Below are 24,309 nucleotides of genomic sequence, written 5' to 3'. Positions count from 1 at the left end.
CTGTTTGTGCAGTATGAAAATTGGAAGTCAAAGTTAAAATTTGAAGCCAAGTTTATGGTCTAATATATGTATTTTATGCCATTTGAAAACACCACAACTTGTATCCCCTGTCATTTTAGCTATGATCACTTCAGATTCCAGCCATCACAAAGAAATAAAAAGTAAAAGAGGAGTGCAAAGATATTGCTGAACTAGATCCAAACATCATCATATGAGCTAGATGCCTAGATCTACAGCAAAAACATCATCATACACAGCATTAGGCGACCTAAATATATGTCGATAAAAGGTTACTTAACAAATATGAACAAAATGGAACAACGAGAAACGCGAGGGTCACATTTTACAGCTTTTGAGTCCAACTTGTAGCATCAGTGTCACAGGGTAACTAAGTTAGTACAGTGACCTTGTATCCTTGGAATGTTACCTTCAACCAGACACAGTCCATGCTTGCTTCAGGTCGTAAAGTCGGACCAAGGAAAACAGCTACTATCACTTAATGTTACAGATCCTCAGATTCATATTCAATACAGATAGAAGTGAAAACATAAATGATGCAAGAGAAAGCTGGTGGCGGGGAGTGAAACATTTGACTGTGAAGACATAAAGGGGAAGTTTGGTTAACATCCACAGCAAGTAAACTCTACGAGAATATATAGTTCTTGCTCTTGTGCAAGAGAATACCAGGACTGGATATGACTTGTTATACAGCCTATTATCTCAAAAACACGTGAACACGACAAAATCTGCATCTACCAAACATGCACATGAGTTACATCTGAACATGTTTCTTGGACAAAACAGGACTGTTGTACAATTCAAATCCTACAACATAAAACTTTCCAGACTGAACTGCTTAGTTTGATTAAAATTTTAGAAGTTTAGTCCAATGAATGACGATGTTACATAATTAACACATAATGTCAGACTCTCAAAGAAATTTTCAATTTTCTTTTCCTATATAGCCAAAAGAAAGTGGCTACAGGATGCTAAGGAGAACTATAACCATTAATCAACCACCACATACAAAAACGTTACAGAGATGAGATCATAATACTGAAATACGCACCATTAGCTTCCAAGTAGATCTAAAACCTAAAAATAAGTGTGCAAAGTTGATAGAATAGAAAATTCTCCCAAAAAAGTAAGTTGATTGAATAGAAATAACGAAAAAAAGAAAAGATGCAAAAAGCACGTTGCATGTTTTTCCTTTGTTTAGAATGAAGTAACAATGAAGTCTAGTACGCGGTAATTTTCCACATAGCTAGGTTAATAAACTCTTTATACTAATATTTGATATCAACAAATACCTAGGAAAAACATGCACTTAAAGAATACCATAAAAGTTGTAGATTATATACGACACCTATCACTTTATAGGTAGATGACTTGGCCAAGTACATTATCTTCAAACGAAAAAGTACACAGCTACCTTCTCCGTCCCAATTTTTTCCAGCTTTATAGGAACATAGCTTTATATGCAAATAAATGTTCTCTGTCAAAAGAATTTACCTTGAAAAATATTTTCTGAAACATGAGTGTTACTCAGGTAATAAACTTTTTCTTGGACAAGTAAATAATGTTATTATCGACAGAGGAAGGTAAAGGTGACAAGATAGTTTGCATTGAACATTTCTCTCAAAAGATAGTTACTTAACACTTAAAGATTGAAAACATTGTTTGCCCATCACATGAAACAAATGATTAAAAAGGAATGAACTTTATCCTACAAAGAAGTCATTATACTTCTTTCAGCGAAAACCGTCTTTCCTCAAAAAAATTCTTTCCCGCAATTGAAAAATGGTTGTCATATACAACCTCAGTGTTAAGTCCTAATATAACACTGAAGTGCAACAAACATCGAAAAATAGGAACTAGTATCAAATGAAAGTTTTAAAGACGGAAAACTCTTCCTTCTTAATGAATTGTCTGCACTATTCAATTTCTAAGGCAAAAACAACAGCACTTAACCTCTCTAAAGTTGATCTACTACAGTGTAACAAATATTTAAAGCTACTATGTCTGCATCTTCCTTCTTAACCAATTGTCTGCACTACTCAATTTCTATGGCAAAAACAACAGCACTAAACTTCTCTAGAAGTTGATTTACTACGTGTAACAAATGACAAGTTTTTGATTGCCTTCATCAAAATTCGAATCATTAAGCTACTATGTCTGCATCTTCCTTTTAAACAAATTGCCTGCACTATTCAATCTCTATGGCAAAAACAACAGCACTAAACTTCTCTAAAAGTTGATCTATTACATGTAACAAATATTTAAACAAGTTTTTGATTGCCTTGGTCAAAAATCGAATCTTTAAGCTACTATGTCTGCATCTTCCTTCTTAAAAATTGTCTGCACTATTCAATCTCTATGGCAAAAACAACAGCACTAAACTTCTCTAAAAGTTGATCTACTACAGTGTAACAAATATTTAAACAAGTTTTTGATTGCATCTATCAAAAATCATCTTTAAGCTACTATGTCCTCCTAACGCACCTAAAAGCGGAATCTGAAGTAGAAAGTTTTAGCTTAATAAAAAAATTACCTAAATCTCACTGTTTTCATTAAAATTAAGCTTCTCTATTTCACTAACAGCATCGAAATTTCAAAATCTTAGATCCAACGAACAAATAGAGATATACATCATTAAGATCTATACAGTAATTACAAACTGCGCAATTAACAATGCTAGATCCAGCTAAATTCAATCGAAATACAACAAAAACAAATCAAATAGATCAATATCAAATTCAAACCTCATGTAAAACAACCGTTAGATATTAGATCGATCCATAACAAATCTGATTTCGTCGAAACAAAATTCACCGCAGTCTCCTATTCAGTTGATGCAAGGCGGGACCCAAACTACGCAACAACATGTAAAAATAAGATTCTTTTTTACCGGTACGCTGCCGTCGCCGTCAGCTACCGCCATTGTTGCCGGCGAGGTAGGTCCCGACCTGCACCAAGCGAATGAGAAACCACCGCAACACAAACACAAACACTTTCTGTAACTATTCTGTATATATATATAGATCTGAGAATTTTTAGAGAGAGAAAGTAAAAACCTACTCTCCCTATAAATAGCTAGAGAGAGAAAGTGAGAGACTTGATAGATATCGTGAGGTGATTTTATAGAGAAAACAGACGAATAGGATGCTGACACGTGGACATTGAATGAGGTTGGTGAAATTGGTGACAGATCTGAATATAAGGGCTTGGAGTTGGGGTATAATTACAGGGGAATGCCACTAGTAGCGGCTAATGACGCAATTTCAACTTGTCGAGACATAATTTTTAGATAAAAAAAGAAGTATGAAAAACACCTTTAAATTCGATAGGAAGTAGTTGTTTTGTTTTCAGACAGTTGATAGTCTTAAAAACACTCATTTAGTTGACTAACATTTACGTACACTATCGATTTTTATAACATGAGTAAAATATATATTTAAATTACAGACAAATATTAAGATGTTTTCAATACTTTTCTCAATTTTTTATTAAGAGTTTGAGAACTTTAGTTATGTCACTTAGCAGAGCAAGGTTGTAGTTACTTTTACCACCTAAAGATATATATCATTTTTTTTACGTAGTTGAACCGACATTGTCATATTTAAGGTCACACACTTAAGTATATTTCGATATATTTAATATAACTTTAGTTTAAAATTACAAAATTTTATTTTATTTTATTTTATTTTAATTTTATATCGATTCAAACTAAAATATTTTTTAAAATTTTACTTTTGTGTTGTTATCTTAGTCTTTGTTACTAATTGTTAGTGTCTATTAATTTTCTTTTACTTTTTGCTATTTTATTTTATTTTTGAGAACCACTTTGTTTTTTTTTAAAAAAAACTAACATCTATCAAAATAATATCTCTATATTTTGATGCACATTTTAAAATATAACTACAGAACAGTTTTAAATTTTATGGGACTACAATAAGATTTATATATTGTTATTATTGCTGCCACCTGTAATTACAGTAATTTTAAATGTAATTAAATTTTACATTAATTGCACGTGGGCGTGAAATAAAGTTTATAATTTTCAATTATAGTTACTGATTGTTGAAATAAAAAGTGAAACAATCAATCAATGTAACTGGTAAGTTAGATTTTCTAGATCTAATATTCCCTCCGTCTCTATTTAAATATTATATGCCTTCTTTAATAAAAAATAAATATTAATTAATATTTATTTATTATACAAAATAATATATAAATGACGATATTCTTTCTATTTAAACATTGAAAGTTAAAAGTTAAATTAATCAAGTAAAATAAATTAATTCATATTTAATTATTAAAAATTCGACATCAAGAAAACACTGAATAAGAGTAATTTAGTTTTTTAAGGAATATAAAATTTAAAATGGAAAATAATAACAACTAAACAAGAATGAAGGAAATATTAGTTACGAAAATCTTGTGTTGTGTACAGATTCAATATTTATTCATAAGTTTATTTTCAAATGATGTTACTTGAATGATATTAACCCGACCTTATATGTATAATATAAATATATGATGAATATTATTTAATTCTAAGTGATACTGATTAAATGATTTATAATATTTTATCTAAAATAAAATTTTAATTTGAAAAGTTTTATTGAAGTATTTTTCTTTATCGATTGTTGATTTTTTATTCAAAATAGTTACAAATATTACTGCTTTCAGAGTAATAAAGTCACATAACTAAAATATACTGAATTTAAAACTAAATGACATAAATAAAAGAGGTTCAATAATTTTGAAGAAATTCTATGCTTATTAAAGTAAAATCATAAAAGCATGTTTTTTCTATAAAAAAAAAAAATCAAAAAAAATATGCTTGTTGAAGTGAGCACGTTAATAGAGATGTGTCTGCTTTCGTCTTAAACTATATGTTATATTACAATAAATTCTTTTGCCTCAATTTTTGTGATATTACTGAATATGAAATATTACTAAGGGCCTGTTTGGCTCAGCTTAAAAGCTGGTCAAACTGGCTTAAAAGTTGGTTTTTGACTTATTTAGCTGTTTGGCAATACTCAAAACAGCTTATTTTAAGTTTAAAAAAAACTTATTTTAAGCCAAAAGTTAAAAGCTGGGGTAGAGGTGCTTTTTTTTTTAGCTTATAAGCTGTTTTAAGTTGATCACATTTTTATCTTTTTGTGCTTAATATTTTTATACAATCTCCAAATTACCCATATAACCCTAACATTTCTTTCTTCCATTTTTCCCTTTTCACGTTTGACATAACAACTTCAGCACTTTTATCCAAACGTATAACTGTTTATTTTAAAAATAAGTTTCAGCACTTTTAAAAATACTTTTTTAAAGCTGCTTTTATTAAGCCCATCCAAACGGACCCTAATTCTGTTTATTTTTACTTGTCCCTGACACACATATGAATAAATATATTAAAATAATATTAATTTAAGTAAAATTCAATAATAAATTAAAAAAAGTCGATTCTAATATCATGATAAAAATAATAATTAATAGGCATGCAAATTGACAACTTGCTAAGTCCTAGTCTATCTCCAATAACACAAAAAGCCACTCCACAATAACTAAAATGGATAATGGTTGGGTTGGGTATATATGGATAATAACATAAGAAGTATCTTTTATTTTGTAGACACAAAAAAGGCAAGAAAATGCAAGAATGAACATACCATGAATTAACTATTATAGTATTTCATAAATTATTTTTAATTTTTTTTAAATTTTTTTAACAAAAGTTTTTATTTTATGTATAAGAAATCTAAAAAGATTATATGTAAAATATATCGATTTGTTGAATTTTATATTTGAACAATCATGCGTGTGAGTTCTTTTTAAAAAAAAATCGAAAGTGTTAATTTGTCCACTTTTTTCTAATGGAAAAGATTAGTATTATTCAGGTAACAAGGGTGAACAACTAATAATTCTTGTGCGCTTTGATAAATATTTGGTCATAGTTCAAATTAAATACTTACTCGCATAATAGTTCAGATCTAAAATAGTTTAAATATATTTTTATTCGTTAACATAATCATAGAAGATTATTTCCTTAAAAGCTATTTCCTTTCCTTTAAATTTATGTAGCATAAAGAAAATGAAATTAATTTTCATGAAAAATAATTTATTTTGTAATGTTTTTTTTTTTTGAAATAGTAAGTATGCAAAATTGTGATTACCAAAAAAAAGAAGTTGTAAAAATTGTTTAGTGCATCAAATAATCTAATGCTAGAAATCATATCACTTCTCTTAAAAGAGAGAAAATGACTTATAATAGTGTGATAGAGATTTTACTTTTAAAATAAAGTTGCTTTAACTATAAAGTCACAATTAACAATATTGAGTTTGGTAAATCATAATTCCCTTTTTAGTTTATTTGTCATATTTTTAAAGTTTATTTGAAAAATAATATATTATTTTTCATTTCACATAATATATTTAATATCACAAAATAAAAGATATATATTTTGATAAATTTTATATATATTTAGTTTAAGATCTCAAAATTCAAAATCTTAATTAAGTATTTTTTTAAATTTAATGTTTAGGAGCGGGGGCTAGATAGAATCAAGAAAGTTCATCCAAACCTCCTTTCAACGAAAATTACGCAATTTATATTTGGTTAAAATTATTTTTCATGTATATATACTTTATATACAGTTGATGTTGTACACTCTTTAATTTCTTTATGTATTTATTTCTTTATATCTTAAACTTTCTTGATAAAATTATAACTTTATTATTGTTCGTATCAAATTAAAACTCAACAAATAAAGCATAAATGTACTTCACACAAAGGAATTAACTTTTTTTTTAAAAAAAAAGTAGAACAAATTAAAGTGACAAGTACTACTTTCTTTTTGATGATTTTCTTGAAATTCCCTGACCACATATATATTTCAATCTTATCCTCTTGGTTCTATAGTGGTCCAAATTAAGTTCATTTATATATATATATATATATATATATATATATATATATATATATAGTAAAATTAGTTAATTAGATGAGAAATATTTTTCTGATAGTAATAAATTCATGTTATCTAATGTTTGAGATTTATTCTCCTTTCAATTAGATATTTTAAATTTGATCTTTTAAAATATCGTCTAGAAATAATTATATTTCAATATAATTATCAAATATCGAATTATTTGTACTAAAAGCCCAAGACCAATGAACAAATTTTAAGACCATAGAGATAATATCCACTTATTAGTCATTGACTCATGTGCATAGCCTTTTAACATTTTTTGGGCCCAAAATTATCAACAATAACTATACTATAAAGAATTTTGTAGTATTTTTCAAAAGAAGAATGGAATCAATAAGCACATATATACAAGGTCATTTACATATACTTTTTATAATTTTGATAAGTAATAGTAATAATTAGTTAATAGATAATATTTCATCTCTATATCACTTTGTTTGGCTAAAATAGTTTTAAAATATCTTTAACATGATTTAATATTATTTGTTTGGATCAGACTCGCACGAGTATCTTCGAATTTCATCTTAATTTGGTTGGTCAAAATGTTAACAAAACATTTCTCTAAAAATAGCAAACTCATTTCACTTTTATAATATTTTGCTAAAATTATATTTAAATATTTTTGAAAATATATTTTAAAATTTACTTACCCAATACTTAAAAAAAGAGATTTTGTTGGTACATTCGATAGTTATCCATCTCTTAAGGAATTTAATACGAAGAACGTATAAAAATTTACGAAAACAAACGGCTTTAAATATGGTATAATTATTATATAATAATAAATCTTCTCACTAAAAATGACATGAGAAGTGTAAATTTATTTTTTAAAATTGTATCATACTCTTAAAATGAAATATGTAATATAAAATAAAATATATATCTAAGTAAAAAATATTTGGACAAGTTGTTACTATTTAATAGAACATGTGCCTCTTTAATTTTTAATGTTACCATTAGTCCTTTATCGAAAGAATTGATTCACGTGAAACAAAAAGTAAAAACAAAAATTATTAGGTGTATTATTACTATAATATATAGTAATAATTCTATATAAGAGATTATAATTATTAAAATAAATTCGAACTATCACAATTTTAATTTTCAATAGTTTCCTTTTTCTATTTGAAATAGTGATATAAATCGAAAAAGGTAATACTAATAGTTAAGTTAAATTTTGGCACATAGAAAATAGTTGCGAAATCAAGATTTTTAATTTATTTAAAAAATTAAAAATATAAAAGAAATGCTAAACATACGAGAAAATCAAGAAAAGTTCAATATATATATATATATATATATATATATATATATATATATATATATATAAAGTCACTTTTACCTTGCATGATTTTATTTTTCGATGAAGACGAACCTCTTTTCAATATCCTAGCCGGAACAATGATAGTTCGGATAATAAAAGAAAATAACTAATAATCGAGATATGAAACTTACGGATGTATATATATATTATATATATATGATTTTTGCCATTAACTTATTATATTAGTATTTATATATTTAAAAAAATAGACTATAGTACTAGTGTGGTTTTGTTAGATCTGCTCAGTAATTTAATTATATAAAAAAAAAATAGACTTTCCACTTTAAAGAAAGTTTTGTCCCTTTTTTGTGCCTTTTAAATTCTACCATCTCTATCTCACACACATAATATTTCTCAATGGGAAGAACTCCATGTTGTTCTAAAGTTGGAATGAAAAAAGGACCATGGTCTATAGAAGAAGATATGTTACTCACTAGTTACATTCACCTACATGGTGAAGGTAATTGGAGATCTTTGCCTATGAATGCTGGTAATAATTAAATGATATATTCGTTTCACGATGTTCAGAAATGAAGATTCGTATAGTCGATTTTTACCTTTGTATAAGATTGAGATATAGTTATTCTATACAATCGATCTTAACTTGTTGAGACTGAAGCATAATAATTATTGTTGTTTTAGTAAATGTAGATAGTATAGGTTTGAATGTTTTTAGTGTATCAATGTTAGTTATACATGTGCTCATGTTTGATGACCTTCTTTTTTTTTTTTTTTGATATTTTAGGACTTCTTAGATGTAGTAAAAGTTGCAGATTAAGATGGGTGAATTATCTTCGACCAGGTATTAAAGATAGATCTAGAGTAGGTTTGTTGATTAGATTAAATGGTTTTGAAAAGTTATAGTGTGGTAAAGGATTGAATTCTCTTATAGTCAAATGGCATAGAGAATTCAAAAATTACCTTAGGTTCATTACATGTTCAAATTTCACGAGTTACATTCTAGTGTGTTTCTCAACTCGACTCGTATAAATTTTTGTTAGACTTTGTGATTGTTTATATATATGTTTTGAAATGTATACATGTAATAAAATTGCATTCATTCAACATGGATACAATCTTATTTAAGCAATATACGAGGGATTAAAAATAATTATTTATTTATATATGAATGACACCTTGGATTTTGAAATATTACATGTAATAAGTCTAAATTCTGAATTCGTCTACGTCAGGTATTAAGAGAGGAAATTTTAGTCCAGAGGAAGATGATCTTATCATACCTCTTTATTCACTTCTTGGTGGTCGATGGTCCTTGATAGCCGGAAGATTGTCAGGGAGAACTGATAACGAGATCAAAAATCATTGGCACACCAATCTCTTGAAGAAACTCAAGGCATCAGGAATCGAACCAAAACCTTAAAAATCCACTCCAAAACGAACTACTAAAAAGAAATGTAGACAAAACAAAGAAGAGAAACGGCGAAGAAAAGGTAAAAAGTCGAAGAAGACAGATAATCTGCTACAACAGGAGGTCGAAAAGCGCGAGAACCAGATGGAAAAAGATGAAGTAGTTGAGAAGAGTCAAGTGCATATTCCAAAACCAATAAGGCTTATTCCACTTGGATGTTCATATTCTTCTTCAAGCCAAAGTGATTTTGAAGATAAAATTGGAGAAAATGATGAAATTTGTAAGAAATTTCAATTGTTTGATGAATTGCTGAATGGATGTGATAACAATATTTCAAATGAATACTTGGAGGAAAATATGCTAAAGGAGGTTTACAAAGAATATTTTCAACTTATTTATAAAATTTGAGATTATTCCTCAAACAATTAATTAAATGTTTGATGTTAATTATATTATTATGGTTTCAATTAGATTTATTGTTTGTTTGATTTTGTAGAAAACTAGTTTTGAATGTTTTTCTTTTGGAGGGAGGGGTCGATGATTGGTAATTGACTAAGACTATTTTAGTCAAAAATTGAAGGAAAACAAGATAACTCTGAACGCCAGGAGCTCACTCCAGTCTCTGATCCACAACGATTTCGCAAGAGACACATGCACGTGAACTAGGAGAACTCGTACTATGTTATTTTGCAAAAGTGTAGTATGAGTATCAAATACGTGATACTCAGTAGGCATATGTCGATTGAGCTCCAAAGGTAAAACAAGCACAAATAACACACACGCTAGAGACGAGATAACACACAATAAAAGTAAGTAGAGACAAAGGAACATACGACGCATGATACAGGTAATTACGAAAAAAGAACATATCTGGAGGCGGTAGCCCAATAACCTAACGGATAACCACAAAAAAAAAAAATCTACTATTGAAATCAACTAAAAGTATTTCTAATTAAAATTACAGCAACATACTTATCGGTTATCACTCCAATACAATTCTTTTATCTATAATATTAAATGTCAAACAACATTTTTTGGTACTTTCAAATTCATAGCTTTCACTCAAAAAACTTTCGAATGTGAAATTGGTTTTCATATATTATATAGTATTGAAAAAAGATCTATCTCTGTTTGATCGTTCGATCCATACTCTATTGAAACATCGACGTAAAATAAATATTAAAGTAAATTAATATCTCACACGAAATAACTAAAAAAATAAATAAAATTGTCACGCTTCTAGGTGGAATTTTATATATTAAAGTGGCCGACAATTTCCCTTCTACATAAGGTCCTTAGATTCACCAAATACACCTTTCCCCAAAATAAACTTTTACTTATTCTCTTTGTTGTTTTTTATTTATAAGAATGTAAAAAGGTTTGGAATTCTTTTCTTATCTAAGGGTACGATTTTATTTTATTCTCGATATTTTATTCTTGAATTTTTGGTTGAGCTTTACCTTATCCATATTTCTTTATATTTTTGAAGTGAAAATGAAAAAGAAATTTTATTACTTATTAATAACTGTTTTTCTTCAAAATCATCTGAACGGATCGATGCATCCTTTTTATTTTAGCAATTTATTCAAAAATCTCCTTGCCAAAAGCTCACGTGGAAGGGGGAGGTGTTAAAAAAGAGTCCGACTTGTAGCATCATAACTACATGACCCAGTGGTGTAGCCACATATAACTCAGGGTGATCAATTAGCTATCCTCTCTCTGTCTCTCTTTATATATATATATATACCGGTCAAAAATTATATTTTATTCATATATATTAAATATTGGATACTCTTATTACAATTTTTCTGACTATATCATTAAGTCATAATTAAGTTATGTATTTATTTTTAATATTGCTAGTATATAAAATTAAACTCATACATATATATACACACATTAAGTAGAAGAAGATTTCTCAACTTGTAGTATTAGTTTTCATCTCGCAACTTGAAATATATAATTTTTGTATTATTTATAAATATTCAGTAACTTTTAATAAATAAGTAAAAGTGAATCGAGAGAACAAAAAGTAAATTATTTAGTCAAAGTTTATAAAATTTTATAATACTTGTCTTAATCATCTTTTAGTTAGCTTCTCTTTCGGCGAGGAGATTTGAAGAACATTTTTTAAAAATAAAAAGATTTACATTACTACAAGCATATTTAAATATATTTTTTTATATGTGAAGTTTGAAGAGGATGAAATATATACGTATTTTGCTTCTAATTTCATAGAATCACAAAATTCAAAATTGTAAGTTGAAAATATCGAAGGAAGAAAAGTATGAATAATAATATACGTTCTATAAACTATTATTTGTTTACCCTGATTCTCGACCACAATATTTTTCTATTTATAATCATGTGCTAAGTAACACGTAGATCTATCATGTTAATTCTGTCAATCCCCCCTCTCAATTCTTCTTCGATTTATTTCTACCTATCCGCAAATTTATCACTGTCAACCTCTCACACGTTCTCACTAGGACAATTTTATCTATTTACATTTACATCAGCTACACCCGTCTTACCCCATATATCTTCATTCCTGATCTTTTCTTATTAGTATACACGCACAACCATCTAAGCATCTGCTACCTTCATTTTCTAAATATGAACTCGTGATTGACTAATACTTCACCCTGTATAATATAATCGATTTAACAACTCCTTGATCTATTAAACTTACATCAATTAGATTTCATTAGTAAATTAATAATATTTACATTTTAGGCATAATGAACAATACTGACAATTTTATTGTTAAATATAATTACTTACTTCAGTCATCGTGACAACCTTGACATATTGTCCTACTTTTATCGTTGGACGATAAATTACTTTTTTTTTTTGAATTATAATTAATCAACACAAGTGGCATAATTAATTAATTAATTAATTATGATTTGAGAAACATAAAAAGTTGTATTTTAGTTAAATACCCTAAATTAAGGACTTCATAAATTAATAATATCAAGTTGCTATATTAATTAATCTACTTTTTTTTCTTCAAAGTAGTGATTGCCATATGCTCAATCTTATCTCAATTAATTAATAATTAATCGTTGATTTATTTAATTGGAACGTGTTAACCTTCTCGAAATTCAAAGTTTTAATGGGAAAACAAATTATATTATTAGCAACAAGTTGCTTAATTACTTTATCTAGGTGCGGCCCTTTTTCGAACCCTATATCAACATATACTCCGTCAATATTCTTGTTCGTTTTGGACCAAGTCTGCATGATTGTCTCAGAAAACCTCGCGTCAGTTAAGGACTTGTTTGATACGAGGGATAAGGAATAACTAACGCTGAGATTAATTTTATAATGAATTTATCCTATGTTTGATTGGAATAAACTGCGTTATTTAGTTATTCCAAAATTGTAGAGTTATTGTTATTGTCACATTAAGGGTGGATAATTAACCTCGAGATAGCTTGTTCCCCAACAAAACGAGATTTAAAAGTATTCATATACTTTATATGTAGCTTCCAGATCACTATTAATATGGAACTTTGTTATTGTACCCAGTATCTTCTCCCGGAACTAAGTTCAACGCGGTCCATCACCATGATCAACGCGTAGGGGTGTGCAAAAATCGAATCGACCAATAAAACGAACCGATAAAATGTTATTGGGTTATTGTTATTGGGTTATTGGGTTTTTAATGGGTTTAGAAAAAATAATTATTGGGTAATTGGGTCGGTTTCGATTTTTCCTATTGGGTTATTGGGTAAACCGATAACCCAATAAGACGATAGTTATTTACTACTTTATCCTTCCTCAATATTAAATATACATAATTTAATACATAAATAGATTCAATATTAGCTTTTCAAGCTATGTGATTTTTTGGTTAGGAAATTGGTGAGAACTTTGTTGATTATCTGGTGGAGCAAGCAACTGTTCAAGATTGTCTCATTGAAATATTTTATTTTAGTTTTAATTCTAGTTCGTAATTGTAGGCGATAGCTTTTGCAAGTTTTGTGAATATTAGTAATTTGATCAACATTCAAAGTTTTCTATTATGTTTTGGCGGTAAGTTGGTAACATGTAATTATAACATACGTACTATTATATATTATTTGATCGACATTTTCTTATTGGGTTAACCGAAACTGAACCGATAACATCAAAAACCGATAAAAAAATTTCTTATTGGTTTGTTATTGGGTTAACATATTTTAAAACCGAAAACTGATAAACCGAACCGGTTATATGTAAAACCGAACCGAACCGACCGATGCACACCCCTATCCACGCGTCAATTTTCAAGATTCGACACGTGTCACCTACTAGACCGAGCATTTATGACCGACGAAGCTCAGAGCTAGCTTCTTTATTTCCACATGCATGTCCAAGCTATTCACTCCATCTCAATACTCGTCTCTTCGACCATTGACTCTGATACCAGTTGATGGAATAAAACATTCCATATTTATTCTTAGTATGGTATACATACTATCCGCTTTAGGTTAAGCCAACACAGTATTCTCGAAAAAACCTGACTCCGTTAAGAGAACCTCCCGCACACACTTGTTACAACACTGCTGCACTAAGAAGGTGTCTGATGCCCATCACAACAACAACAACATTACTATCTTTAATCTTAAACACATTAGGATCGTCGACTATATAAATCTTCACCGACTCCATATAAGTTCAACTCTAATATTGTATAAAGATAACATTGCTCATCTGCAAAGGATGAGAACCTCAGCTACTATGTCCAATGAACAGATATTGAACGATACATTAGTAGAGATCGAAATTTTTTATTAAAAAAATCGACAAAACTTAGCACAAAATGATGAAATGCCACTCCCAGATCCTTCATTGTTGTCAAGTCAATCATATAGATGATTACACACAACTCGAAAAGTTGAAGGCCACACAACAACTTACAAAGCTACAACTAATTGTATCGAATATTATTCGATCAAAAGATTGAGGGGGTTGGGGGCATGTTATTCTTCAACTTGGCAGAACTACGAAAACATTATTCGTGGAGAAAAGTACAAACCAAATTCCACTACGTACCTCCTATTTTCATCGTCTCCTCGACTTGGATCAACTTATGATACTGGTTGTGGTATCTTCGCGAGTGAGGCTTTTATTTTCTCTTCTGAGAAGGACAAATCAACCATGCTTCCCTGCAAATACTTATCGTAAGATGACAAATCAAAATGTCCATGTCCACACATTGCCATGAGTATAACTTTCGATTCTCCGGTCTCTTTACATCTTAGAGCTTCCCTTATAGTAGCGGCTATAGCATGCGTTGGTTCTGGTGCTGGTATCAACCCCTCAGACCTCGCAAACTGAATAGCACCTGAACGGAAAAAAATTACATAGTTGGCGTTTGGACAATATTTTACGAAGTTAACTTAGCTACCTAATAGACAAATGAAAACATCGTGCAAAAGTTCTTCTCAAACTTGAACAGAGAATGTCTAATTGGAACACTATATCAGGAGTTGAGGTGTTCGATTGGAACATGGCTTAGCTCGAGATAATACGGAAAGTGAAGTGATATAGTGGTAGTAAAGATACCTTGGAAACATTCAATCTGCGGAATTGATATTGCTTCCATGAATCCGAGTTCATAGACGTGTGATATCAGTGGTGCCATGCCGTGGTAACGGAGACCCCCTGAAATTGAACTCAAATCTTTATAAGAAGAACAAGTAAAGGGGGATAAAATGAACTATCCTACGCGACAAAGGCTTACCGGAATGGATGGGATCCGGTATGAAGTCATGACCAAGTGTATGCATTTTCATTAAAGGAGTCATGCCTGCGGTGTCTCCATAGTCGTAAGCATACACACCTTTCGTCAACGAGGGGCAAGCTGTAGGTTCAACCGCTCTAATAAGAGGGTTAATTCTCCCCTTAAGCTTCTCCCGGATAAACGGGAAAGCAAGTCCTGCAAAATTAGATCCACCTCCCGTGCAACCGATGATCACATCTGGAGTCTCTCCGAAATCCTCCATCTGTTTTATACACTCCTCACCGATAACGGTCTGATGTAACAAAACATGATTCAGAACACTTCCCAAACAATACTTGGTGTCAGCGTTCTTCGCTGCAACCTCCACAGCCTCTGAAATAGCTATTCCTAAACTTCCTGGACTTGAAGGATCCATTTGTAGAATAGCCCGACCGGCCTCTGTAAGGTCGGAAGGAGAAGGATGCACCTTCGCACCCCAAGTTTGCATCATCATCTTACGATAAGGTTTCTGATCAAACGAAGCTCGAACTTGCCATACCTGCACTGAAAATTCTAGATCGGGGCGGATGAACTCCCTCATCGCAAATGAACACGTAAACTACAGACACATTTACCTCACAATTGAGACCAAATAAGCTGCAAGCAAACGACAACGCGCTCCCCCATTGACCTGCCCCGGTCTCCGTAACCACATTTTTAACATTCCCCATTTTATTGTACCAGGCCTGAGGAACAGCAGAGTTGGGCTTGTGCGACCCCGCGGGGCTACCACCTTCATACTTGTAATATATTCGTGCGGGTGTATCAAGCAGTTTTTCCAACCTCTTTGCTCTAAATGTTACCACAACATGTTAAGAATTTTCGCAATATGAAAGTTGATACTTGAGAAAAACAGAACACGAACCTAATCAAAGGGGTTGGGCGCCAAAGACTGTAGACGTCTAAAACTTCTTCCGGTATATCAATAAACTGGTCGATGCTTGCCTCCTGCTTAATCAACTCATCACAGAAAAGCGGAGATAAGTCCTCCGGTTTGATAGGCTGAAACGTCTTGGGATGCAACGGTGGAGGTGGTTTGATTGGAAGGTCTGCAACTAGATTGTACCACTGCCGAGGGATTTCAACAGAACTCGAACGAGGATTAAGAGCTGCCTTTGCTCTTGCTCTATAGCTAAACGAAAGCTTCAATTGACTTGGCTTTGTTTTAATCTCGAAATACTTTGTTCCATACGCATCACCTGACAAGTAACATTTAATTAGATCAAGACCATAACGTTTTTTTACGTATTGTAAAAGATTTGAACAATAAAAACAGACGGTTAATGCCTCATCGAATTGATCAGCTCATGTAGGAACAAGGTTCAGGTCTATCCGTCTGTTAGAACGCCTCACTGCACTTCCACTCGACACCTATCTTAACGATTAACAGCTCATTCTCACCACGACCTTCACACCTCAATGCATTTCCAACCCCGCAGGGCTAGAGAACCCGTCACTGTCTAGGCTGTGCTTCCGGAAGCTCTAGGGAAGTCGGGATAGGAGAGTACTTATTCTCATTTCTCAACATTCAACGATTCCATCATCGCCCCACATCACTCCCAATCGAGGAAATAAACCTACCTAAACTACTACTACTACAAAAAAGTATTGAAAATCGTATTTACTCGTTCTATTTCTAAACATCGGGGAGATTCATCCTAGATTATTGCAACAAATAGCAGAATCGTGGCTAAGGAACTATATTACCCCCTTTTCTCTCCCTAAACATGACACTTCATTATTTCGAATCAGAATCGCTAAATTTCAGTGAAAAAATTGACTTAGTGTTTGTCTAAGCAAATCAAATTACTAAAACACTTTAGTAATTCATCACCAAACACATCAAATTGTGTTTTTTTTTCCACTAATAAATACTTGTTTAGATTCATTTATGTCATTAGAACTAATCAAATCTGAAAATAATACTTAAAAGTCAAATTAACCAAACAAGATTAGCTAAATCAAAATAAGAACAATCATTTCCCAAAATCAAAAATCAAAAAACAGATCAATACTCTAAAAGTACCCAAAACACAATTTATATGTATATAAAAACACAATTAAATATACTTCAAAAATGTAATTATTTTTTTTAAAAAAAAAAAACTGACCTTTTGGAAACAGATTTGGGAGGGATACTGCCATTTCTACACTGATTTGCTTGTTGAAAATTGGATATTGAAACACTACTACACTACTAAAAATAGAAGACAAAAAATGTCAGTCTAACATTTTTTTCTTTTTAATCTTATCTCGATTAATTTACTTACGTGATACATTTTTCTTATTATTAATATCTTTTTTCCTTATTGTTTTGATTTATTGAACGTAATTTGACTTGATACTCTCTCTCTCAATTTATATGACATATTTTATGTTTTAAGAGTCAAACAATTTAAGTTTAATCGGAGATCTGCGCATGAAATATTCAATTTTTTAAAAGTAAAATTTATATACTTGTAAACTACGTAAAAAGTACTATGAGGCACAATAATTGATAATTCAAAATGTTTGTAAGATTTATGAAAAAATTATAATCAAAGATAGACTTATTTGACTCTTAAAATTCGAAACGTGACATATAAATGGGACGGAGTTGGTATAACAATAACAATTTCTTTTCTGATTATGATTGCATAGACTCACTTAAATTTAATTGAAGTCCTATTATCTCCCAAACTCTTTTTTTGTAATTTAGTTTATGTTTTTTGACTTACTGACATATTTTGTGACTCGCATAATTAACGCGCGTGAAAAATATTTAGCTGTCGTGTAAGTCAAAAAAATATACAAAGATATTGAATAATTGGATTTGTGGAAGTAATATAACTTTAGTATAATTAAAATATGTATTTGAAATTTCAATTATATTCTTAATTTTAATAAATATAATAAAAAAATATTTTTTTATTTCTTAAACTTCGTATCCGATTTAAACCATTCTGTCAGTAGGAAATTGACAGCCATGGAATTTTTTGGGGTTTTAATGAAAAACAAAATAGTTTGGTGGAAGTAATTAATTACGTTGAAAGATATGTCAATTTATTTGTCCGTTATTGACGAAACAAAAGTTGTCTTTTTTATAATTTATTTATTATCTTTTTCGTTTTATTTTTATTAATTTTATTTGTTATTTTTTGATCATTTAGAAAATATTTTTTTCCTTTTTATTATATTTTCAATTTACTTACATTGAGTGAATATTTTTTAAGAATATAATGAAAATAAAAATAATAAATTGATTATGTTAATTATTTTTTTTATTTTTTAAATATATATATATATATCAAGTCAAAATTTGATAAATAAATTAAACGGAAGGAACAGTTTCTTGGGCAAAGATAAATTTAATGTCTAGTTCCTTTTTTTTTGTTTGTTTTATCGTTTTGTTACTAAACCAATGTATCAAACTCTTTTTTTTTTTTTGTCTTGGATCGATAAAATCTATCATTTAAAATTAGATTAATTTAAAGTTGCTGTCTTGTTTATAGTTTACACATGTGATTTGAATTTTTTATATAGTATTTCGTTCTCATAAATATAAAAATATTATGAAAATTATTAAAATTTCTCAACTTCAATACAATCATACCAAATAGCAAATCATCGTAGACAAATTTCTTAACATCAAATATATCTGAGTATTCTATTTTGCAAATTGAATAATCGTAACAATTACATAAAATATATTTTTTAGTTACGAATTTAGAATTTCTAGAATATATATAGATGTATTATTAAAATAAATATATATGTATATAATTTGAACGACGATATTAATCCATTATATGTAACCTTCTAAATTAGTGTAAGCCTGGAAAAAGGCCATATTACCCTTCATATGTGTGTTTGTATGTATGCAAATGTGCATGGTAAGATTTCTTTTAGAACCAACAAAAAGTGGCAAATTAAGTATATATATATATATATATATATATATATATATATATATATATATATATATATATATATATATATATATATATATATATATATATATTGTCTGCAAGCTAGGTATATAATTTTTCACCTAAAATAAGAAAAGCATAATATACAAGTTTTCATAAAGAAAAACTTTATCTTAAGGAAAAGAAGATACCAAAACCTTGTCCACCAATTATAACCAAGTATACTTCAACACATGCACCTATACAAAGAGAGGAAAAAAAATATTTCTTTGGTCTTCTTCTAATTTTTTACTCTATCACGATGTCCTAGAGTTCTTATTTCAAGAATTGATGATATTTCTTTTACCGTTGACTCAATAGCATTGATTATGAATTTCACGATCAAGAACATTAAAAAAAGGAGAGACTTGTCTACTCAGTCTATCGTATCAACAACGAGAGCAGTAACAACAGATAGTTCGTAGAATACAGATCAATAACACAAAGTCGATCTCTTGCTTGTTGCTCCTCCAGCTCGTCTGTCCTCCCAATGCCAAAATCATCAAGCAACGAGAGCAGTAACAACAGATAGTTCGTAGGACATAACAAACAACTAGGTATTTCTTTTTTCACCTCCCTCCTATTCATCTGTCCTACCAATAATGCCAAAGCCCGTTTTAGGCCCGGAAAGACGCACCAACCCTTTAATTTGGTGTGTTGCCCTACTTTGCACCTTCATAACCCTAGCCGTGATCGTCACCGGCATCATCGTCTTCATCGGATTCATCATTGTTAGGCCAAAAGTTCCACAAATGAGTGTGAGAAGTGCAAATATAGACACTTTTGCCTATGACATGTCTAATCTCCTATCAATCAAGGTGTCAATTGTTATCAATGCTGAAAATGATAATGTGAAAGCCCATGCAACTTTCTATGATACACTTTATACACTTTACTTTCATGATGTGAAAGTTGCATATTTAAGAGCTGACCCTTTTGATGTACTCAAAAATACTACAATCCAATTATATTATCCTGTGGAGTCAACGTCGATCGCGTTGACTCCACAGGAAGGAGCAAATGCTGAGGTGGCATTAAATCAAAAACTAGTAGGTCTTGATCTTAAAGGAAGTTCAAAGACTAGATGGAGATTAGGGTTAGTTGGTTCTGTTAAATTCTGGTTACATCTTAATTGTAAGCTTAAGTTACCATTAGATGGAAGTACTATTTACCCAAAATGTAGCACCAAATCTTAGATAATTCGTGTTTAATCAAGTTTTAAGTTATATATATCTTCAGTATGATATAATTAAGTTATATATACACGGTTAATAGTTATTGTTTTCCTTTTTGTACACACTAGAATTTCTTTAGATTAATGCAATGAGATTCATGATGAAGCTAATAGTACGTATATTTGTTAATTTATTTCTAGTATCTTCTTAATTATTTTTCTATGCTTTGAAATATCTGTTTGAATTGTGATTTAAATTCAATTATTGCATCATTTATAATTAATTTATTCTAAAAAAAAGTGTTACTCTATTAGTTACAATAATTTAATCATCATTTGAGGTGAGAATATACAACATATAAGTATTGTTTCATGATGATAATAATAATAAGGGATAATGTCCAAGTACCCCCTCAACCTATGCCCGAACTCTCAGAGACACACTTATACTATACTAAAGTCCTATTACCCCCCTAAACTTATTTTATTAATAATATTTTACCCCCCTGAACTTTTTTTCTTTATATCCCATCGAGTTATTAAAAAACATGATTTCCTTGTGTCTCTGGGATGGACGTACATTACATAAGGAAATCATGTTTTTTAACCCTTAACCTAATTTACAAGGCCATAGTTTCAATCTAAGCCCACAATAATCCCTACATTGGGCTAAATTGAATCCTAGTCCAATTTAACTTGCATGACAAGCACAACATTTGTACGTAGTCGTCCAATGAAACATGAGAAAATTAAAGTATACTTGCTACTTAAGGTTTGAATATGAAATGAACTACATATATATTTGGAGTCGCGCCATTGAGGTAAATAAAAGATTAAGACTAGGCGCCTAGTTAGGCACAGAGTCATGTCATGAAACATGTCCGTAGGTATCCCTACAGATATATTTGATTGAATCAATGACAAAAAAGAAAAAGAATTATGAAAGAATTAAGAAGTTTCTGTGAAAATCTATAAGTTGATTTAGCAGAAAATGATGAGTGAAAAAAACTATATTCTATGACATAAATTTTTCGGTGATTCGTGAAGGAAAAAACCTTATTTTCTTATAGTGTATGGAAACTATGGGTGTTGCATGGGCTAGCTATTTGTATTTCATAATTATACCATATATTATATGATCGCGATTCAATTATATTCGAGTTAAATACCTTCAATTTTTATTTTATTTTTATCAATCTTAACTAGAGCTAAGTTTTGTATTGTATATATTTGATAGCAAATGGACATAGTATATTAGTTGTGTCATGATAAAATCAAATTCGAACTCTTCACATCCCAATAGAAATAAATAAATAAAAAGAGACTTAATTAAAGAGTAAAAAAAACAGCCACACAAAAACAAAAAAAAATACAACAATTATAGAAAAAATGGAAGAAACACTCATTTTTGTGTTTTTACCCATTGGAACAAAAAAAAAAGAAAAAGAAAAATGAATTTTGTAGTACTTCTACCTTCTACAACTTTGATTGTAGTTCTTTATATCCCTTCGTAAAATAGTCATATTAATCATAAGACACCCGGAGGACTATCGTGTCCCATTCCTGGGCTATGTCCAGGAGTGACATATGGTATATCTTTCTTTTCGTACTTGTTTTTGGAATCGTTGAATGAAAATTTATCAGATGACATACTTTTTACCTCTTCGCGTGTAATTTCGACTGGAGGAGGTGGAGGATATCTTGAAAATGACCTTGATGCATCTACTGCCAAAAATTGTTGAAGAACAATAGAAATTATAAATATGTACAAAAAAAACATGCAAATGACTTTGTGATATGATAATATGGCCATTAAATTGAACAAAAATGCACTAAGCAAGATGGTTTGTTAAAATCACTTTTTTTTGTTTGTTTTTGTTTTGATGTTAGCATACAATTAATATGGCTGCCTATTTAAGGTTATCAAAAAAGGTCTCAACTGGCCTGGTTGGTTTATTAAAAAACTTAGTACTATTTATTTTATATAATAAAGTTGATGCACACATGATGGTGCTTTTTCAGAAAAAATAATGTAATCAAATTGCAAAAAGAAGTTAAGGCCTATAAAGAATATTTCCTAATTTGGGAAAATGATAACATTTGTCACTGCCACTCATTGAAATTCTAATAAACATTTTAAGAAAGAGCATTAGAGCATGGGGACTTTGATTAGACATAAATTAAATAAAATAGAACAAATTTGCTTTGTAATTTTGTGTGTAAGCTTTTTTCAATTTTTTTTCCTAGGTAAAATGCTCTGTCCACTATGATTTTTAAGGATTTTATAAAGGTTTCGGTGTAATCTTTAGGTCACAAGTTTGAATCGTGCTATCCGTCGATGATGTTTGTTTTAGATTAGATTGTTTATATCATATGCCTTAAGGTGCGTGCGTCTCCTCCTCAAACAATGCGTGAATACAAAATGATTTTTAAAGATCAATTTGATATTTGTTTGTGTGTGATATGTAGGTCACAAGCTCGAGTCATGGAATAAGTCGCTAATATCTACTTTAGAGCAGATTGTTTATATCACACATCTTAAGGTGCAACCCTTCCTTGAACCCTCTGGGAATTCAAAGGGATTTCTAAGGACCAATTTGTTGTTTATAAAGGTTTTGGTGTGATCTGTAGGTCATAAGTTTGAGTCGTCTAATCAGTTAGTGATGTTTTTTTTGAGTTAGAATGTTTAAATCATATATGTCCTTCTTTGAAACTTGCGTGAATACAGAATGATTTTTAAGGATCAATTTATTGTTTATACATTTGTTTGTGTGAGATCTTTAGGTCGCTAGTTTTAGTTGTGCAATCAATCACTAATGTTTGCTTTAGGTTAGACTGTTTACATTGCATACCTTATGGTACAACCCTTCTTTGAACTATGCATGACTACACAGTGATTTCTAAGGCTCGATGATGACATATTCAAGGCTCAAGCCACACACATTTCATAAGATCGATAAAGCTGAAATGAATAATACTGAAAGAATATTGATTGTATTGAAGTGTTAACCTAATAAGGGAATACATGGGAGATATATATAAGGGATATAGGAAGGAGTACTAATCCTAATAGGACTAGGATTAAGGAGTACTAATCTTAATAGGACTAGGATTAAGGAGTACTAATCCTAATAGGAATAGGATTAGTACACAGTAAATACTAATATTATTTAATACTATTTATTTAATACTATCTGTTATTATCCCCCCTCAAGCTGAGCTGAGCGGAAGCGAACGGAAGCTTGGAACTGAGGTAATCGTGCTGTCGGCTCGGGAGAGGCTTGGTGAGAATATCAGCTGGTTGTTCTTCAGTGGGTACATACTGCACAGTCATGGTGCGGGCCTGAACTTCATCGCGAACAAAGAGACAATCAGTATCAACATGCTTCATTCTGGTGTGTAGGACGGAATTCTTGGCCACACAGATGGTTGATTTGTTGTCACAATAGAGAGCGGGAACAGTGTGAGTGGCGCGGAGTTCGCGAAGAATATATGTGACCCACATGGTCTCAGCAGCAAGAAGAGCAAGGGCGCGGTATTTAGCTTCAGTCGAGGACCGAGAGACCTTGAGTTGTTTTTTCGTACACCAGGAGATCAGGTTCGGCCCCAAAAAAACGAGAAACCCCGATGTAGATTTTCTGTCATTTTTATCATTCGCTCAATCTGAATTTGAGAAACCCCGAAGCTCCAGGTCCCCGGGTCGAATGAGTAAACCACGACTAAGAGT

The 24,309-nt window shown here is 30.3% G+C and overlaps 2 protein-coding genes, 2 long non-coding RNA genes and 1 other non-coding gene across 5 annotated transcripts; 2 read left to right on the top strand and 3 right to left on the bottom strand.

Annotated features, from left to right (window-relative positions):
- Positions 1-33: 33 nt before the first annotated feature.
- On the bottom strand, positions 34-3,059 carry LOC138340730 (uncharacterized). Its single transcript, XR_011213479.1, has 2 exons — positions 2,763-3,059; positions 34-593 (listed from the first exon to the last, which is right to left on the bottom strand). It is a non-coding gene; the product is annotated as an uncharacterized lncRNA (long non-coding RNA).
- MIR168b (microRNA MIR168b) lies at positions 2,829-2,996 on the bottom strand. Its single transcript, NR_108019.1, has one exon. It is a non-coding gene; the product is annotated as a microRNA MIR168b (primary transcript).
- Positions 3,060-8,525: 5,466 nt separating the features above from the next.
- Positions 8,526-10,049, top strand: LOC138340729 (uncharacterized). Its single transcript, XR_011213478.1, has 2 exons — positions 8,526-8,809; positions 9,513-10,049. It is a non-coding gene; the product is annotated as an uncharacterized lncRNA (long non-coding RNA).
- Positions 10,050-14,446: 4,397 nt separating this feature from the next.
- LOC101261400 (uncharacterized) lies at positions 14,447-17,830 on the bottom strand. Its single transcript, XM_004253029.5, has 6 exons — positions 17,573-17,830; positions 16,327-16,660; positions 16,037-16,253; positions 15,423-15,960; positions 15,245-15,343; positions 14,447-15,023 (listed from the first exon to the last, which is right to left on the bottom strand). The coding sequence occupies exons 1-6, from the start codon at positions 17,604-17,606 to the stop codon at positions 14,767-14,769; spliced, it is 1,479 nt and encodes a 492-aa protein (XP_004253077.1). The 5' UTR covers positions 17,607-17,830; the 3' UTR covers positions 14,447-14,766.
- Positions 17,831-20,010: 2,180 nt separating this feature from the next.
- Positions 20,011-20,604, top strand: LOC101246037 (NDR1/HIN1-like protein 12). Its single transcript, XM_004253145.3, has one exon. It carries the CDS (start codon positions 20,011-20,013, stop codon positions 20,602-20,604), a length of 594 nt encoding a protein of 197 aa, XP_004253193.1.
- The last annotated feature ends 3,705 nt before the right edge of the window (positions 20,605-24,309 follow it).

The sequence above is a fragment of the Solanum lycopersicum genome, chromosome 12 (assembly GCF_036512215.1).
Source record: "Solanum lycopersicum chromosome 12, SLM_r2.1".
In the NCBI taxonomy this organism is placed as follows: domain Eukaryota; kingdom Viridiplantae; phylum Streptophyta; class Magnoliopsida; order Solanales; family Solanaceae; genus Solanum; species Solanum lycopersicum.
The sequence above is the reverse complement of the archived record's forward strand: the minus strand, read 5'-3'. Positions and strand labels throughout refer to the sequence as shown.

Bases quoted from the DNA above. Each gene is read 5' to 3' on its own strand.
- LOC101261400 (XM_004253029.5), bottom strand. From the start codon at position 17,606: ATGGCAGTATCCCTCCCAAATCTGTTTCCAAAAG. The intron at 16,661-17,572 runs GTCAGTTTTTTT...GTTACTTGTCAG, and splicing joins CCCAAATCTGTTTCCAAAAG to GTGATGCGTATGGAACAAAG. The intron at 15,344-15,422 runs GTAAGCCTTTGT...GTTCAATTTCAG, and splicing joins ACCGGATCCCATCCATTCCG to GGGGTCTCCGTTACCACGGC.
- LOC101246037 (XM_004253145.3), top strand. From the start codon at position 20,011: ATGCCAAAGCCCGTTTTAGGCCCGGAAAGACGCACCAACCCTTTAATT.